Source organism: Lissotriton vulgaris, chromosome 6 (assembly GCF_964263255.1).
Source record: "Lissotriton vulgaris chromosome 6, aLisVul1.2, whole genome shotgun sequence".
Taxonomy (NCBI): domain Eukaryota; kingdom Metazoa; phylum Chordata; class Amphibia; order Caudata; family Salamandridae; genus Lissotriton; species Lissotriton vulgaris.
Genome location: NC_141694.1, coordinates 1,080,169,646 through 1,080,189,621, shown reverse-complemented (window position 1 = coordinate 1,080,189,621; position 19,976 = coordinate 1,080,169,646). Strand labels below are relative to the sequence as shown.

General features: G+C 42.9%; 1 protein-coding gene across 1 annotated transcript in view; it reads right to left on the bottom strand.

Annotated features, from left to right (window-relative positions):
* ACSS1 (acyl-CoA synthetase short chain family member 1) overlaps positions 1-19,976 on the bottom strand; it is a 1,180,850-nt gene that overhangs the window by 265,824 nt on the left and 895,050 nt on the right. The window contains exons 11-12 of the mRNA XM_086927145.1: positions 11,611-11,738; positions 3,033-3,096 (exon numbers count right to left, since the gene is read on the bottom strand). Coding sequence (XP_086783271.1) covers positions 3,033-3,096; positions 11,611-11,738 — 192 coding nt within the window. The remainder of the gene's footprint in view (positions 1-3,032; positions 3,097-11,610; positions 11,739-19,976) is intronic.

Sequence of the window (19,976 nt, the reverse complement as noted above, 5' to 3'; positions counted from 1 at the left end):
CTCCAAGAATGCTCTGGTCGGGTGGAAAAGCAAAGTGGTAAAATACTCATCTGGAGGGGTGCAACAAAGTCCTCCTCTGGTCTCTCACCACTCCTGGTGCCTTGAGCTGTCAGTGCCCCCCCCCACTGACTCAGGAGCTTGGCAACCAACACCGACTGAGTTAGTGGGATCCGGTTGGTTGATCTGGGGGGAAGAGTACAGCGCGTGTCTTTCCCTGAAAGGGGGTGGGCAGAGTGGATTGCAAACGTTGCTGAAGGGTGTATGCAGCACTGGGCCAATGTCTAGCCCACGAGGCCAGGGCTCCTCCTGTTGCTGTGGCATCCCTCTCCCATTGGAGAGTGCATCTGTCAAGGAAGCACTAAGCATTGGAGGCACGTGCCACCAGAGCCAAAGGTGAAGCGCCTCAGCACACGCCGGTACAAGCCAAAGATGAAGCACTTTACATGTGCTACTGCCAAGAAGTCGAAAACATATGCTGCCGTCCTGTGACAAGCGGGGAGTTCGGCACACGTTCCAGTTTGAGAACCAGAGAGCCACAACCAGAGCTCACCATGCCTCAGTGGAAAGTCAAGGAGCATAAACCAGCATTTACCATGTGCTGAGTCTGAAGAGAGAAGATTGAACAATTTCTTCAAGAATCAATACTCTCTAGCTGATCATCAGTCAGGTTTCTGACAGTGGCACTGCATAAGAGTGTAGCGTATGACACATCATTCTTCAATTCATGCTCTAGATCTCCTTGACAAAGGTGAGGCCTGCTTACTAGGTCTATTCAATTTGCCTGTGGTCTTCAATACTGTGGGCCATGAAGTCCTGTTACACACATCAGAAAAAAGTGCAGAGTTAAGAAAGTCCATCCCAGTTTATCAAAATGGATGGCTCTACATGATCTCCATACTTATACCACATTTATACCTTACAGGGTCCCTCAAGGTCCAATCTGAGCCTATGCCTCCATATATGGAGCCACTAGGAGAACTGACAAACACCTTGGGTGTTTCAGTGCACCAATATGCTGACCACTGTCAGCTACATGTCAAACTAATATCCAAATAGCACAACTATTGAGTGGGCCATGCTCTGGAGAAAAGAAAGTTCTGGACTCCACAACTACATCTTAAGTTCAATTCCAAGTAGACAAAGTTTCTTCCTGAGCTCCTCTACTTCCTCTCTCCAATATCCAAAGATGGTAGACTATCCTGCCGATTAAGGAGTTTCCCCCACTTTTATCAAGAATGCAAACGTATTTGGTTTACTTGTCAATGGCAGCTGTATGTTGGCCCACTGATTAAAAACTGTGTCCAAAGGAACACAATTCCACCTCTACCTGCTCAAATCATGAAACATTTTCTCTCTATGCTGCATGTCAAATCTGTGATTCAAATGTTTGTACTTTTAAGATTCGACTGTGGAAACCCTCCACACATTGAACTCCCAAAGGCCATATCAAACTATAATCAAATGGGGGATACCAACCAATTATGGGCGCACTACCTTGTCATCAGGGTACAAAATTATACACAATTAACAATCATAAGACGGTGCCTCTAGAGAAATGATGCGTATCCTACATCACTGGCTTCATAAGAAGCGGCAATATATACAATAACCTCTGAGCACACACACACAGTTCACTCGTATAATTCAAATGTATATATGGCAAGTAACTCCAATCCTCCGGAGTCGAATTAATAGGTATAATTCCCAAAGTCAATGTCAAAAAGAGTCAACTTCCAATATGAAAAGTCCTTGTAGTTTATTTCATAGAATATTCAATGTTGATTACACCAGCCAACACGTGTTTCGTCGTGCACCTAATAATACCTCGACTTCTTCAGGGCTCTGAATTTAACAGTTTTCTATCACTTCAATATGGTCCTCACAGCGTGAAACACTAATCATTCTTCGTATTCTCATCTAATTCAATCCAGCACTCGTATACAGCGTTCAATTCTCCACTCATCTATATTTTCCACCAGTCTATATCATCTGGTGTGTTCTACAGAGTAATGTCTTTGGCTTCACTTATCCACTGCACCACGGTTTTTACCATAATATATTATGCACAGGGTCGTTATCTTCTCTGGATCCAATATGCGGCTATCAAAATTTTAGTTCCATCTAATTTCACGACTACCTGTGTTCAGCATAATGGTAGCATGTCCTCTATCGTCCGACGTTACCGAGAACTGGCGTCATTGAATATTCTATGAAATAAACTACAAGGACTTTTCATATTGGAAGTTGACTCTTTTTGACATTGACTTTGGGAATTATACCTATTAATTCGACTCCGGAGGATTGGAGTTACTTGCCATATATACATTTGAATTATACGAGTGAACTGTGTGTGTGTGCTCAGAGGTTATTGCCATATCAAACTATGATGGGGGAGAATGTGCACTGCACAATAAAGATCTAGCCAACTTCAAACCAGCAGCATTAGAAAGCAAAGAATACACCAGCAATTTGTCTTTGGCGTCTGCCTCTAATGTCTGGAACCCTCTTTTCCCAGAGATAACACAGCTACCCAGTTTTACCTCTTTTAAGAAGGGATTAAAGGCTTTGATAATGAATACTACTTGGTGGATTCTTGTTCAAATCTCCTGTGAACGTATGTACCGGTCTCAGAACTGGCTCTTCATATACTTACTATCCTATCTATTTTTTCAATTCTACAATTCCTTTATGAGCCTCACCAAAACAGTCTTAGTTTGTATGTGTTCAACTCCTATTTGTATTTTGTATGAGGTCCATTCATAAAAGTGTGACTAACAGTTGCCTATAATGATTTTCTGTTATTTACTGTCCCACAGTCCGCACTATAAATAATTGCATACAATTAAAAAAACATACATAGGTATAACATACCTAGACACTATAATGCACATTTCTTGAAAAAAACTCATCTTTTTTTCAATAATAATATAAACATTTTTCATTGGTTCTTTCAAGAATATTAGGGCGATTTCAGACTGCTGACATTCTGACCAGACTCCCCTTTGGTATTCAGTATAATTTCCAATTCTTACCTTCCCCTTTTATATCATGTGGGAAGCCAATAACAGCTGTTTCAGGCACATCAGGATGTTCATCCTTAGACAAAAAAACAACAAATATTAAACTATGGTTTGGTTTGCATGGGGCAGCAAACACTGATAGCTGACAAGTGTGGTGCAGCATAATATTGTGACTAAGGCCCTGTTTAGAGTTGGGGAGAGTGGGACATCCACCCAAAAATGGTAGATGTCCTGTCTGCCCCATTAAGAGTGTCACCATCATCTATGCACTCTTTTTTTACATTAAATTATATTGGTTTTTGTGAGCAACAACGTAGGACAATGCATCACTGTGACATACAATGTAGACAATCACTTTCCCAGATTTTGCCCGCAAATCGTGTACTATGATTGATCCTATCTGACGCCTCCAGGACCCCTGACCTTTTCCAGTGTATCATCAGTTCACCAAGCCCAAAGATTTACCCCATATGGGTTTATCTTTGGCTGGGCAGCACCTTGCCTCGTACACTGATTTTTCTTGGATGGCACACCAGTCTGCTCCTTTTCGCCATTTCGGAATGGAAGGAGATGTAGAGTACTTCCAGGCAGCTGCAATGTCTCTTTTGGCCACCATGATAGCCGTCCATTGGAATAATCTATGCACTCTTAATACAGTGGACATGGCATCCAGCACTTAATGCTTGGCGTGATACAGTTACCCAAATATGAATGAGGTTCTTTGTCTGAAAGTTATTAGAAAGCTAACAGTAACTTGCAATTCCAGTAAGTGGTAAAATTATCAATTTAGAGAAATATTAGGAAGCTTCTCTTTAAGGCCCTCCTTTCAGGTGGGCTGGTAATAACAATGAGGGAATTACTAGCCCCTTTTTTATGGTTCCTCCAATAACAGCTGCACTAACTTTTAACTAAATTCCATCACAAACACATCTTCTAAATAGTGGGACATTTTGCAGAATGTCTCTGGTTTCACTGATAACCAAAGTGAGTTGTACTACCACTTTTTTTGGACAGGCTCAATATTTTACTGAATATGAGCCTTTTGTTAACAAAGAAGTATGGAGTGAAGGTTAACATGAATGATACCTTAGTGTAATTTATTTATTAGGGACTTTTGTATTGCACTAGATGGGTCGCTTCAAAGCTACTTTAGAATGCTTGCTGGACCGAAGCTGGAGCTTAAGGGTCTTCTAAGTTCAGTGAACTTTATGAAGAGTGATTAATGGCTTAAAGGCAGATTATCAATCTTACAACATACACATCAGAGAAGTGGGGGGGGGGGACGGAGCATCCAATAAAAAAATATATATCAAAGATTCAGGGAGGCTGGTGGTGGAACAGGGCCTCCAATAAGAAAAGATATAAAATATGTTTTTCTTTTCTAAATCTTTTTTATTGGCATTGATATAATGATTAAAACAAAACACTCAACGCGATTACACATACATAGTAAGAGCAGCACATTACATATTGTACTCGTCGGTGGTGTTTTGTAGTACATTAATACTGCTTTTCTGGGATAGAACAGGCAATGTCATAACAGTTTCTGTTTCAAAGCTATTTATTTCCAATATGACCATCCCTTCCGGTGTTAAAATAATCCCTAACTATGGCAAAATATTCCCTAGGGAGTGGTCGGGCCTTCTGTCAATATTGTCCATCTAGGATGTGTAAACATGGAAAAAGTATTAGTCTGCAATACAAGCAAGTCATTCAATGATTACGTAGTAGAAAATAGAAACCATATGAAGAAACAGAGAAAACAAAAGGAACAAATCCCATGTCTTTACACAAAATTAAGCAAAACATACAACTACAACGAACGATAAACTACCAGGGGTCTGCAATTAGCTCAAAGGTCTGCTGCATCGGTTGGTCATCACTACTAGGAGGTTGGGGTACCCGGAGGGGGGCAAGGGGGGCAGAGAGGAGACAAGGCCCACAAATCTCTAAATCAGCAAAGGCTATATCTGGTCCGTGGTTGAAGTGAGTGTGCGTGTTAATCGTGGCCTGGTGTATGAGGGCCGGCCCCCCGCTCCCCGAGAATCCTGTTGTCTGTGCTCGTCCCGCAATCATCACCGGACCCCTGCGGTGTGTGCACCAATTTCAGCCCTTCAGAGTCAGTCAAGGTGGGGTATGAGGTCAGTTCAGGCATGTGCCGTGTATCCCACACTCTTACTATGTCCGCCCAGGGCTCTCCCAGTGGTTTACACCGGTTCGTGATCTTATCCTCCTTAATCAAAGCCTTCTCTTCTGCTCTAGCCCAGTAGGAAACATAATTTTCCCAATGTACCACTAAAGGGAGTTGCTTCGCCTTCCATCTGAGGGCTAGACTCCTCTTAGCTAAGAGGAAAGCCAAGTCTATAAATCTATGACCAAGTCTTTTGGATTTGGGTATCGGGAAGAGGCCTAAGAGGCAAACCTTCGGAGAACACGCCAGGTTCCGAGAGAAAATCTTGTTAATCATGTCCACGATCTTTGGCCAGAAGCCATTAAGCCCGGGGCAGGCCCAAACCATGTGGTCAAAGTCAGCATCCCTTTGCGAACATCTAGCGCAGACTTGAGTGTCACTCCTGTATACCATGTTCATCCGGTGTGTGGTGAGATAGGTTCTATGGAGCATGTTAAATTGTATAAGCTTAAACATAGCATTCCTGGACACCTTTTTTGGGCTGCCTAAGACTCTCTTCCACTCTCTTGGTGAGCTGCCTATTCAAAGTACTCTCCCATCTTTCTTGCAGGCGAGGCAATGGTTGAGGTGTGGTTTCCATTATTGCCTGATAAAGCCACATCACCAGATGTCCTGCCGAACCCTACGTCACCATGGCCTGAAGAGTCGAAATAGGCAACTGGCTCTTTCACATCTGGCCCCCACAGTTCCACCAGTGCTCCCCAAATCTTATGGCAATTTAGGAATTGCCCTGTCGGCAACTCGTTGTACTTTACAACTCCTCCAGCGGGAGTAGTTCACTGTCACGGTAACAGTCTCCCACCGTCTGTATTCCAGCGTCTTCCCAGCCCAGCAGCTGTCTTTCTGGAATGGGGGGACCCATTCCTACCTGTGGAAACCCCACAAGGGGAATGCTTGTTGCATAGAGCGGCGCGTCTTTGGACCGAGCCGTTCATCTGTCCTAGCACTTCATTGCCACCGAAAGTAACATTCCCATGTGTTTGATTCTCTGGTGATGGTTAAGCATTCTAGGAAGCAAGGTCATTTGCCTGGAGCTAGCTGTCAGCAACAGTGTATCCAATCCTCTCACATCAAGCCACCTGGCCAGCCACAGGAGCTGTGTTGCCAAGTAGTAGGCTTTGAAATCGGGGGCTACCAATCCACCTCCCGCAAGCGGGAGTCGCAAAGTCTGCAGGGAAACTCTGTTGCGTCCACCATCCCACACTAGGTCCCTCAGTATTGTGTACAAAGTTTTTAACCAACTCTTTGGATTACCACCGATAGGTTGACAAAATAGTAAAGGAGTCGCAGTAGCATCACCATTTTGGACAGTGCCACCCTAGCCACAACTGGCAGTTTGAGCATGGGCCAAAAGGCCTCATTTGCCCACAGGGCTCTCAGTGTGCTACCCACGTTGCCCTCAAAAAGGTCCATCTGAGTATGATAAATCTGAATCCCTAGGTACTTAAAAGAGTTAGATGCCCATTCCAAGTCCAGCGGGAGGGTTAGCAGCTATCTGGGGCAGGAGGCAATAGGAACACATAAGTCTTAATCTTATTAATACGACGTCCTGAAAGCTAAGCAAATTCCTCCAGGATGCGTAGTACCAGCTGGATCTCGCGGACCTTGTCTCTAAGATAAATTAGTACGTCGTCTGCAGATAGTGATACTATATGGCGGGTCCCATCAAGAGCCAACCCCAGCCCTTCGCCTTCCTGCCTAAACCGTTCCGCTAATGGTTCCATTGCTAAAACAAACAGCAAGGGTGATAGGGGACATCCTTGATGGGTTTCTCTATTGATGGAATAGGAGGCTGACACCATGTTGCCCGTGCGCACTCTAGCTCCAGGGTTTTCATATAGGAGGTAAACCCAGTTTAACCACTGGGTTCCCATCTGCATCCTCTGCATTACTGCTAATAAAAAGTCCCAGCGAAGGGAATTGAAGGCCTTTTCCAGGTCCACTACCACCGCATCAGGTTGGTTTCCCAAGTCTTTATGGAACAGGACACTGTATAGTCTCCTCAGGTTGTTGGATGTGGAGCGTGCGGGCATAAAACCATATTGGTCTGTGTGAACCAGTCGCTGCATGTGCGGTTGGAGCCTGGAAGCCAATGCTTTGCTTACAATTTTGAAATACATGTTTAGCATTGCCAAAGGCCAGAATTCCGTCACTCCTGCATGGTCTTTTTTAGTCTCTGGTAGAGGGATCACAAGTGCATCCCTAAGGGAGGGCGGTAGTTGCTTCTCCTAAAGTGCTACTGCGTATATCCTCTCCAATCTCGGGGCTAAAATATCTACAAAGGCCACATAAAATTTGGCCGGGAGGCCATCAGGTCCAGGTATTTTCCCTTGTGCCATTTCCTTTACTGGCTGCCCTAATTTCTGTTGTTTTAACTGGTAACGCCAGCGAGTCCCGTGAATCTCGATCTAGACCTTGCACTCTTAGCCTGTTTGAGTATGCCTTGAGTATGTCTCCCTGGTGAACTCCGGTGGCCCATAAAGCGTCTCGTAGTATTTTCGGAACGCTTCATTGATGGCTCTCGGAGAACAGAGAACCTGTCCATCTACATCTGTAATACTAGGGATTGGAGTTTCCCGACCTTCCGGTCTAATCAACCAGGCCAACAACCTCCCTGCCCTGCTTCCCTCTTCATGTTGTTTACTTGGTAAGCCTGATAATCCAGTGCCCATAACCTATCCCACGTGGAGTTGTAAAGGCTCCTTACGTCTTCTAGTTTACCTTTAGGCACATGTATTAAAAGAAAAAATATTCGCAAGCGGCCAGATTCTCAGAATCTGCCCCTTTGCGACCGGTATTTTTGCATTTGGGATGCATCATACCAAATGCAAAAATCGCAATTTAAGTAATCTCTAAATTGCGATTACTTAAATTGCGATTGTATTTAAGGAATCGCAAATTGAGATTCCTTAAATGCAATGCATTAAAGTAAAAAATATCAGCGATTTCGCTAATAGAGGGTGCAAATTACCATGAAGTTGAACTTCATGGTAATTTGCAAAAACTTTGAAAAATTTACTTTTGTGCATTTTTCAAAGTTTCATGTTGCGCACATCAATTTCAGGGGTGCAACAGGGTGTCCGTTTGACACCCTTGCACCCTGAAATTGCATGCGCAATTTGCGAAGACCTATTGGTACTCTGAAATTGCGCATGCAATTTCCCATTTATTCCTATGGGCCTGTAGGCCCATAGGTATGAATGGGAAGCCATCGCAAATCGCAAATGGGAAGAATCGCAAATAAGGAATGTGTAGGAATCGCTATTTTTACAGTGATTCCTACATGCATAGGCTTTTGCGAGTCCTTAATTGCGATTTCTTAATTATCAAATCAAATTTTCCTCACCTTTCTCTGTGGGATCACTGCACCGGGACAATTTGCTTTTTTAGCTAAATTTGAGGTTTTCAGCGGATTCTGGGTAGGAAAACGTTGGGGGATCTAGGCAAGCTGTACCTCCCTACTCTCCCCCAGCTCCACAATACGTTTTGGGTCTTCCCCTGCAGCAGGCACTAGGTCAACCCACACAAGTGAGGTACCATTTTTATCGGGAGACTTTGGGGAATGCTAGGTGGGTGGAAGCTTGCAGATCCATGCAGACTGCAGAACTTTCCATCACAGAAATGTGAGGAAAATCTGTTTTTTGACAAAGTTTAAGGTTTGCAAGGGATTCTGAATATCAGATCCTGAAGAGAAGCCACACAAGTCACCCCATCCTGGATTCCCCTGGGTAATGAGTTTTAAAACATTTATAGGTTTGCTAGGTTTCCCTAGGTGTCGGCAGAGCTAGGGTTCGAAATCCACAGCTAGGCACATTGCACAAAAAGGGTCAGTTTTCACTGGAAAAGTATAATGTATCCACATTGAGTTTTGGTCCATATCCTGTCATGGACACGAGGCCTACCCACACAAGTGAGGTACCATTTTTATCGGGAGACTTAGGGTAACACAGAATAGTAGAATAAGTGTTATTACCAACTGACTTTCTTTGCATTTCTAGGACACTTTTTAAAAAAGAAGTCATTTTGAAAAGTGACTTTTAATTCATATGTTTGTATGGGTACTCACAATTTTGGTGATGTGCAAATAACCACTGCTTCTAAGCTCTATATTTCGTTCCCATTTCATTAATATATATTGGTTTCCTTGGTACCTATTTTTTATTCTTTATATTTTACCAAATGAATTACAATATACTCGGTACACATTGAAAATCCATTGCAAGATGTAGCACAGTTATTTGCTCTGGGTTCCTCAGGTTTTTGGTGAAACTACAAGTCCGATATTGGATTGTATTTGGATTAGAATTTAACCCCTCAAAAACTAAATTTATGGTTTTCAATCATCATAAGTTCCTTAAGCGTAGTATCAAGCTGGGCTCTGCACCACTAGTGGAGATGGAGCAATTTGATTACCTAGGGGTAAGGCTGACTAGTACATAGTCATGGTCCCTACAAATAGTAAAAAGTCCGCTTTCGCTACTACTTAAGTGGTTTCATTACATCAAGGGATGATTGGTCAAATTGGGCATGAGTTGTTTGTGGCTTAACCCTGAAACATTCAGAAAAGGTCTCTGGATATTGGATATATGTAGATGAGAATTTCCTTTGCAGGAGTACAGCCTGGACACTAACAAATACGTTTTTAAGCTTAAAGATAATATCCAGCAGGAACACTTTTTGAACTGCATAGAACCACTGCTTGCGAAATCCTTACATCTAAAATTTAGGTACAGTATCCTTGCAATCAATAGTTTCTGTAGTAATTGGAATGGTCAATGTTTTACCCAGTTGTCCCGTGTATGAGGGTGTGTCTGAAATAGAAGTACATTTTTTAGTCTTTTGCCTAAGTACAAACATATTAGGAAAATATGGTTGTTCCCCATATGTCGGATCTTGGCTGCTAATAGATGAATTGAGATTACCAGGATATTAAAAAGTGATCATACAGAATTTCAAATTTTTGGATTGTCCAGATATTTGCTGTTTGTATGAAGATTGAAAAATAGGACACTGCCAAACCCGATCACAAAATTATCTAAAATAAAGCACTTTGTATGTCCATGTGTCATTATGAAAAAAACAATTAAGTTGTAAGAACAGGAACTTTTATGAGATCTTAATTAATGATAGTACTGAATTTATTCATCCAACATAAATCCTGCATGAAATTGACCGTGAAGTCATGCTAACCATATTCCATAAGTACATAAGTGATATAAATGTATCGTACATGAACTGGATATAGGTAACAGAGTATTATTTTACCATGATGAATAATCCAACTTTTAGCTAGTCTTAAACAGTAGTATCTTTTATCCGGAAAAAAAACTTTTGTTAACATTTGTGAATAATATGTAGATTGTCTATTGGAGGAACTGTCTTCTCCCGATCATCAATACAACTCATTGTAAACATTTTGATGAAGCTGTTTACTCAACACTTTACTAAAACACAAAATTGGTGGCCAATTAGTATAGTCACTTTATGAACTTTTGAAGCACTTAGTATCCTCAAGTATCTGGAGATAAATATTGGGATTGAGATTAAGCCACTTGTCTTATATATGTTTGTATTTCTCTCAATATTACTTTGTTGTGAGGACGGGGAGAAGGGGAAATATTTGTAATTATACTATGATGCTGTGCATTTATCGTTTTCTTTATGGAAAAAAAAGAATAACAATACTACTACTGGAAGTCCTATATATCCCCGCAACCAGAAGGGTTCAGCAGATGTACCAGTATATTGCTTTAAAAATCTGTCCTTCTTAGAAGGAGTTATCGGTGAAAATGTTGGCACAAATGGCTGTTTTTTCATCGTAATTGCAATATTTTTTATTTTCAACAGTTCGTTTCCTTTCAAAAAAACCTTTGAAGGATCTACACAAATGACCCCTTGTTGAATTCAGAATGTTGTCTACTTTTCAGAACTCTATAGCTGTCCTAGATCCATTACTCCTTTCAGGCCCATTTCTACCACTAACTGGAATGATGTAGAAAGCACAAAAAATAGCAAAAATAGGAGATGTCAAGGTAAAACGCCAAAACTGTGTAGAAAAGTTTGGTTTTCTGGCAAAAGTCTACATGTCCCTGAAAGCTGAGAAGATAGGGATTTCAGTTCCACAAACCCTTTGTTGATAACATTTGCAGGGAAAAACCAGACAATTTTTTCTGCAGAACTTTCCCAACTAAGGTGGTGGGGCTCAGCAAACTAATCTGTGGTACATTTTGAAACACAACTTACCCAATTCACAGTGATATGGTGTTGCTAATAACTTCTATGTTACACAGTGATACATGAGTTTAAAAAGCGTGTCAATTCCCACATACTGTTAACAAGAAACCTGAAAAATGTTCTTTAACATACACTGAGTTGTGATTATCAAGTGCATAAAAATACCATTGCATCTTCAATCTCTGCTGTTCCCAGCCGATGGCCACTGATATTTAGGACATCGTCCATACGACCAGTTATCTGATAATATCCTTCTCTCGACCGATGAGCACCGTCCCCGGTGAAATAATAACCTGCAACAAGGAAAACTTGTTAGTTGTATTTTTTTTTGTGAAGAGTAAAAAAAAGAAAGAATTAAACAATGTAAAATCACATGCGATTACACAATAAAATTTAAACTTTGATGCTATACTGTCTATCTTGATAGCAATCTGCTAATTGCTTTACTGTCCGATTTCTGTTTTACTGCGCGTTCTTTCATGTCTGAGGTTTACTGAAGTAGCATGCTTTTGTTGGATTTACTTCATAATAATTCTTTCTTTGCTGAATTGTGGAAAAATAATGTCCAGTTTTGGACTGAGTAGACTTTAGCACTGAATCTGCAGGTAACGATAAAGTAAAGCATGAATTAACCAGGCAAAGGAGATCAGATACTCCACGTAAATATCATTCAAAAGAAGAATGGAAGACACACAGTATAGGTTGGAGCAGAGCTGGGGGATTGAAACAGAGCTTACATTTTTGAAGCGTGTCTCTTAAAATGCCATTATAGTTTATTTGAAGAAGATGGAAAGAGGAGACATTCCCCAGAGTAGCTGTATTCAAAGGAAACAATGTACCAGAACACTGCTTGACTTTGAAGGTGTTTTATGCTGCGACCTTTATTGGTAGAAGCTGCCAATCACTACAATGGACACAATTTCACAAAAATGCCAGAGTTCGAGCCAGACACATCACACCTCTGCTTATTTTGAGCTGGTGGATGCAGATGGTGGGCACCTGCACTCATTTTTGGGGACTGGGACTTATATTTCTTCCCAAAATTTGACCCAGAGCATAAGAGAAGGAAGGGATAAAAAGGTTAAAAAAAATAGTCACTAAGGAAAAAAAACAAGGATGAAAAAGAACCGGCAAGAGTGAGATAAAGGGACATGGAGGATGGGGTGATGGAAGAAAGTATTTGGAGGTGGAATAATAATCAAGCAGCCGTGGTAATGGACAACCACAACATTTGGCAGCACGAAAAGCAGGCCTTAAAGAAAAACTTTAGGCCATGTATTCATTGTTTTTTTTCTCACAAACTACGCGCACCATATCAACCTATTTGATAGCTGATTACATCATAGCATTGACCTCTTGTCACACCCCCTTAGCTTGAGAGGTTAAAAAAAGAGCAAGGAGTGGGTTGTGTGAGTCTTGTTGACAGTCTGTCTCTAGTGTGCTTTCATGCCCCATGAGATAAGGTATAGAGAGGATGGTGGCTGGCAGAAGCAAAATGGCAGCTGATATTCTTGGCTCTACCCAGTTGGTGTTCCCACTCCTGTCAGAGTTTGGCTCTTAAGCCCAAGCCAACAGGCTCAAACTTTGCAGACTGCCACAACAGGTGGTTGGAAGCACTGCTCTTTCCAGAACAGCTTTGAGTATGTACAATTTCAAAGTCCGTAAACTCCAACTTTGCAATTAAAAAAACATGGAATTTACTAGTTTAGATAGAAGTGAAGCTTGCAACATTTGAAAAAAGGAGGACAGCTTCAGTGGCCCTTTGCAGAAGAAGAACACATACTGTGAATTTAGGATGAATGGCTCAATTTCACAATATAAATATATATTGTACGTTGACATTATAATCAAGTATCAGTATATATATCTATATATATATCTATATATATATATATATATATATATATATATATATATCTATATCTATATATCTATATATCTATATATATCTATATATATATATATATATAATACCCTCTGGCGGTCGCCAGTAGGTAGTTAGTTACAGGTAGGGCCATGTTTGCAAAGGAAAAGCATTTTTTGACTTGCTTATAATTGTGATGCAGTTTGACAAGTCTTCACAAAATGTTCTCCTGTGATTCTAGTTGTGCATTGAAAATTTCGAGGTGATCCATGAAGCGAGGGCTGAGAAAAAAAGGGGGTGCAAAAAAAGTATGTTTCCTATGTTAATTCCCATAGGAGTTTTGAACACGACTACAGCACAAACTGCTGGGCAGAATTACACCAAATTCGGCAGAAAAGTAGATTTTGTTCTGGAGATTACACTTTTTGATATTTGGTGTAAATCCATTCAGTGGTTTTGGAGAGATTAAAGGAAATCCACATTTGGATATCTAGAGGAGCAAATAATTATTTGTGAATTGTTTGCGAATTCACACGCCAACAGCACAGTTGTGATTGGCTGGTTGCAACCCGGGTAGAAAGTTGTTGCTGCCATTTTACACACTAGGGGACGGTCCTTCCACTAAATATGTAATGTAGTGGAAGGAGGCTGGGTCGAGGTACCCGGTCCCCCACAGATGCATATAGGGGTGGGGGAAGAGGCTCGGCCAGAGGATACTCCTGCTCATTATATGGCTGGGGGTTGCATACCATACTTTGGCTTGAGAATTGGTGTAAAATGACGGAAGGCAATGAGGAGCTGACCTTTCCCCGTTAAGGTACTTTTAGATTGGAAGTGTTCTATCAATTGAAATTGATTATGGCTTCTTTGCGACATCTGCCTAGACCAACACAGTTCGAGGCATTAAATGCGTGCATTAGGGCGGCACACGAAAGAAACAGGAGACAGGAAAGAGTGAAGAGGTCAGTTATGGCATTCCAAGATGCGAGGTGGGATGCATTGGAGAAGAGATGGAGGGTACAGACAATTGAGGTGGATAAATTGTTCCCACTGTTGGTCAAGACAGGGAGCACGCAGAAAAAGTATGCCAGGGAAGATGACAGTGATACTGATGACAGCTTGATAGAAAGGCTGTTATCTGAGAGACCACCTCCATACAACCCGGAGTCAGAGGGAGAGAAATCAGCCCGACAGAGGGAGCTAGGGAACCACAAGCTCCACCTGGTACCAAAGTAGTGGGGAAACCCTCAACAGGGGTAATGCAGTACACAGAAAGTGCCAGTCCTCAGAGGTTGCCCGATGCTCTTAAGGTGCCGGTTATCATTGGTCTTATATTGTCGGTATACAATTCAGAGCAGGTGAGGAATGAAAACCCATCACAGACAGGAATGGAAGGAAGTGCCAGCCTTGGAGGGAACAGTGTAGTGAGTGGGTTGGTTCCATTACCGAGGCCTGTAGAATCAAGCACGCCGACACCGGCTACAGCAGATTCGTCGAGAGGGCCGATGGATCTGAGAGGACCGAGACCGAAATCCTTTGCCGAGTTGAGGTCAGATTTGAGAACATGGGAGTCAGTTGAAGGGATTCAGAGCGACAGGCCGAGGGAGGACTGGGACCAGGGGAGTGCTGAGAACAGAATGGCTTTGCGGGACACACCTGAAGTGAATAGGTGCAGAGAACAAGACAGTGATTGTATGAAATTGAGTGGTACATCTAGTCGAGGTACCCTGAACGCAGCAATAAGGGCAAAAAGATTAGATGAGATGCGGTTAAAAGCAGAAGTAGATGAAATAGTTCAGGAAAATTTGCCTTTAGAGAAAGTGGAACTTTATGAACCAGATGAGTTGCTGTTTGTAGCAAAAGATGTGACTCACAAGGCGAGGTCGACATACGAGAAACTAACTGAATTGGCAAATTGATATGAGGTGGATCTCTCTAAAACGAAGATGTTACAGAGTAGTCAGAGGTTACAGTACACCAATCAAGATTTAGAGGAAAAGAGCGTAATTGGATTAAAGACCCATATCAGAGAGTTGATCAAAAGAATACCAGCATGCAACAGGCTTGACAAACGGGAAGAAAGATGGGCCAAGAAAAAGAGTGATAAAAGGAATGTGGCAGAGACACCTCCTCCAGGAGGGGGAACGCCAGGAATAGGAAACTACCCTTTACAAGAGGTATCTAGTGGAGGGTATGTGCATGGGCCTTGGAGTCGAGGGGATTTGGTGGCCTTCACAAATGACTTTCCAAAGCTAAGGGAGAGCCCAGTTGAATGGTACAAGCAGGTTGAGCGGTTTGTCAAGATCTCAAAGGTGTTATGGATCGATTTGAACACACTGTTTGACATAGTGGTTCCGGGTGATTTGTGGGTAGCTTGAAAGGTTGCTGTTGAATGGCCCACTTCTGATCCAGAAAGAGATGCTGCTACAAATGACCCATCCCCAATTGTCATGAAGAAATATGAACTGGTGATCACCTCGTTGAAATCTGAGGTATCACCACAGGATATTGATTGGGCGAAGATAGATCGAACAGTTCTGGAACCAAAGGAGACAGTGCATGAATATTACGAAAGACTGTTACAAGTCTTTAAGCAGTACAGTGGGTTGGATGTAATGGACCCTAAGGATATGGAACAGTTTGTTTCAAAGTTTGTCTTAGGGTTGAGACCTGAGATTTGTCTTATGATCCAACAGCATTAGATCTGTTGGCAGAACTAGCCTGCTAGACGAAACACTGAGGTATGCTAGATATTGCAGTGATGAGGTAGATTCGAAGCATAAGAAACTTAAGGACAAACTGATGCTGGTCCAGATGCAAGCGGCTGACAAGGGAGGTCAAGTACAGACAGGTGGAGGGAAGAAAACAGAATGGTCAGAATAAGGGAAAGGGAAAAGCAGCGGATTTCAAGCCAAGGGTGGATCTGGCAACTTTGAGGAAGACCACTGAGTGTCAGCTTTGTCACCAGGTTGGACACAGGAGACACGAGTGTCCCTTGAACCCTGCGAATCAGTCGCAGCAGGAGGAAGAGGTAGTGCATGTACAGGCGCCTGAAGTGACAATGACAGTAATGATGCCAAGGTCGATGAAAGAGGGGACTTCGGCTCCGCGAGTACAGGTTCCCCAGCGACAGGGTCTCGGACCTACCAGCAGATACCTTTTTTTTTGAGGACGGTGATGACTGTTACTTAGACCCGTTGGCATGACGGTGCCATGCTGGGGGGACGAAGACTGCACTCTTGGGGCAGTCTTGGAGGTAGACCAGAGGGGATCATTTGTGGAAGCCGATGTTGATGGTCACCCTACCACTTTTCTGGTTGATACTGGTGCTACCCGTTCTACTGTGAGATCTGCAGTAGTCCCCAACCTACCCCTCTCAGGACAATCAATCCAAGTTGTAGCAGTTGCAAATAGGAAAATGACAAACCCTTTGACTGAACCGATTCCTGTGAAAATAGGAGCGTTTCGAGACAGAAATCAGTTTGTGGTATGTGATTCGAGCCCTGTTTGTTTGCTAGAGAGGGACCTCCTGTGTAAGCTCAATTGCACCATCTATTGCACCCCAAGGGAGTGGAACTGCAAACTAATGAAGATGATGCTACCTTTAAGGTTGCAAATCAGCATTTGTGTATAGAAATGTACCCCGTAGTGACAGTAGAAGAGCTTCCACTCGATTTGAGGGATTCAGTCTCACGAGAAGTGTGGGACTTTACTGGTGAGGACATAGGCTTGATCAAAGGAGTTGAGCCAGTTACAATTCAGATCAAACAGAATGCTGAATTCCCAAGAACACCTCAGTACAATTTGACACCAGAAACAGTTGCAGGAATAAAGTCTGTGATTGAATCCATGATTAAGCAGGGAATTATGAAGAAAGTAATGGGCAGTCCATGTAACTCGCCTATTATGGGATTGCAGAAACCGAGCGGGAAATTCATACGCATAGTTGTTCCCTGTTGTCCGGTGGTACCAAATCCATCTGTGATAAGTTTCAGATCCCATGCCAAGCCGAGTGGTTCACTGTGATTGACCTCTGTCAGGCTTTTTTCTCGATACCCTTACACAAGGAGAGCCAATTTCTTTTTGCTTTTAAGCTGGAAAACCGTGGTTTAACGTGGTGTTGTATCCCTCAGGGGAATATGGAAAGTCCATCGATCTTTATTCAGAACCTGAAAAAGAACCTTGAGAGTCTTGTACTGCCACAGAACTCTGTTCTCGTCCAGTACATTGATGCTTGTTGCGTCAGAGACTGAGGATGCATGCAGGATTGATACCATCGCCCTACTGAATCATTTAGCAGAAAATGGACACAAGGTGTTGCCAAATAAGCTACAGTGCTGCTTGAATGAGGGGCAGTATTTGGGTCATCGAATAGAAAAAGGCAAGAAGAAGGTGTCACCTGACAGGATTGAGGCAATTATGAGCATGATGGGGCCTTCTACTCAGAGAGATGCTCTTAGGGATGGTTGGCTACTGTTGTCAGTGGATTGCCAACTTCTCAATAAAGGTGAAGCCCTTGCAGAGACTGACACACAAGGATGTGAGTGATCTGGTACCATGGGACAGTGACTGTATGAAGGCGTTTCTAGAGTTGCGAGAGAACCTTTGTCGTGCTCCGGCACTGGGGATGCCTGACTACAATAAACCTTTTTCATTATTCTGCTGTGGATGAGAAGGTTGTGCACTATCAGTTTTGGTCCAAGATCATGGAGACCAGTTGCCTATTTCTCAGCTACTTTAGATCCAGTAGCTTCAGCGTTTATGTCTTAAATCCGTTGCTGCAACGGGTGTCAGTATTGAAAGGTGTGAAAGTATTGTCATGGATCACCAGTTGATTGTCTACGTTCCACATTCTGTTGAGTTATTGATGACCAGGACCAAGACACAGCACCTGACCAATAATAGGCTCACACTCTACGAGCAGGTTATACTTGCTGTGGAGAATGTGACCCTTAGGAGGTGTTCTGTTTTGAATCATGCAACATTGGTGCAGTTACCAAATACACTTGATGAAGATTGTGCAGACCATGATTGTCTTGATGTGACTGAGCTTTGCACCAAACCGAGGCCTGACATTGTTGATGAACCATTACCTGACACTGATTAAATTTTCTTTGTTGATGGTTCATGCATAAGAGACAGTGTTGGTCAGTTGAGAGCAGCATTTGCTGTATGTACAATTACGGGAGTAGTTGAAGCTACATGCCTGGAAGGAGTATACTCTGCTCAGGTGGCTGAGATCATTACTTTGACTTGTGCCTGTTTGGCAGCAGACCAGATTCGAATCACCAACTACACTGACAGCCAGTATGGGTTTGGTGTGGTTCATGACTTTGGACAGTTATGGTCCCAGAGAGGTTACATGACATCATCTCAATCGCCCATCCGGAATGGGGAGTTCATGAGATTGCTTTTAGAGAGGCCTTACAGCGCCCCAAAGAGATTGCTGTTGTCAAATGTACGGCTCATGGAAAGGGAACAGATTTTGTGTCACTTGGAAACCACTATGAGGACGAAGTTGCACCTTTCTGTGCCGAACAGGGTTGCTCCTTCACTGAGAGTCATGTAGAAGGGAGCCAAGAAAGAACTGAGTTCAACATGATGTTGGCCATGGCAGATACTTGGGATGAGCTCAAGTGCCTGCAGGAACAGGTTTCAGACCAGGAGAAGAATGTGTGGATCAATTCAGGCTGTGTTAAGGGGGATGTGGACATTAGGGTCTCAAGTGATGGGAGAGCAGTGCTGCCAGATAAGTTGTTGAGCCCTATGGCAGGACAGATTCATGGTGCAGTACAACTGGGAAGAGATGCAATGGTGCGAGTGTTCAGACAAACGTGGTACAATCTGCGATTTCATGCAGCAGCTGAAGCTGTGTGTCAGAGATGTTTTACGTGCCAACAAATAAATGCTGGAAAGAAAACTGTGGTTACGATGAGTCATATTGGGAGGTCCGGGGGGCCTTTCAATAGGATGCAGTTGGATTTTATTGAGATGCCTATGTGCAACAGGCTGAGGTACATCTTGGTAGTGGTAGGGGTGTTCTCAAGGTGGGTGGAGGCGTACCCAACACGAAGGTGCGATACACTCACAATAGCTAAGTTGTTGTTGAGGGAACTTATACCTAGGTTTGGGATTCCGACCTCTTTGGAATCGGACAGAGGAAAGCACTTCCATAGCGAAATCATGACAATGCTTCGCACGGCGCTGAATGTTGATCAGAGACTCCATTGTAGCTATCGTCCAGAGGCTTCTGGGATAGTGGAGCAGATCAATGGGACTTTGAAAGCTCGTATGGCAAAAGTATGTTCATCCACGTCTCTCTGGTAGTTTAGTCTGCCCTGTTCCCATGATGCACTGGGCCAGGGACAGACTGATTTGCATATAGCCAGGTTCTGAGCTGGGATGGTGCAGTGAGATAAATAACGGTGATGGATCAAGCCCTGATCTTTGGACTGGGTAAGAGTGGTCTGCTTAATTCAGACACTCTGTTCATCACCACCCCCTTTTCTGAATCGTCTGGGATAGTGGAGCAGATCAATGGGACTTTGAAAGCTCGTATGGCAAAAGTATGTTCATCCACGTCTCTGAAGTGGCCTGATGCTTTGCCTCTGGTGTTGATGAGTATTCGCAGTACCCCTGACAGGAGAACAGGTCTTTCACCTCATGA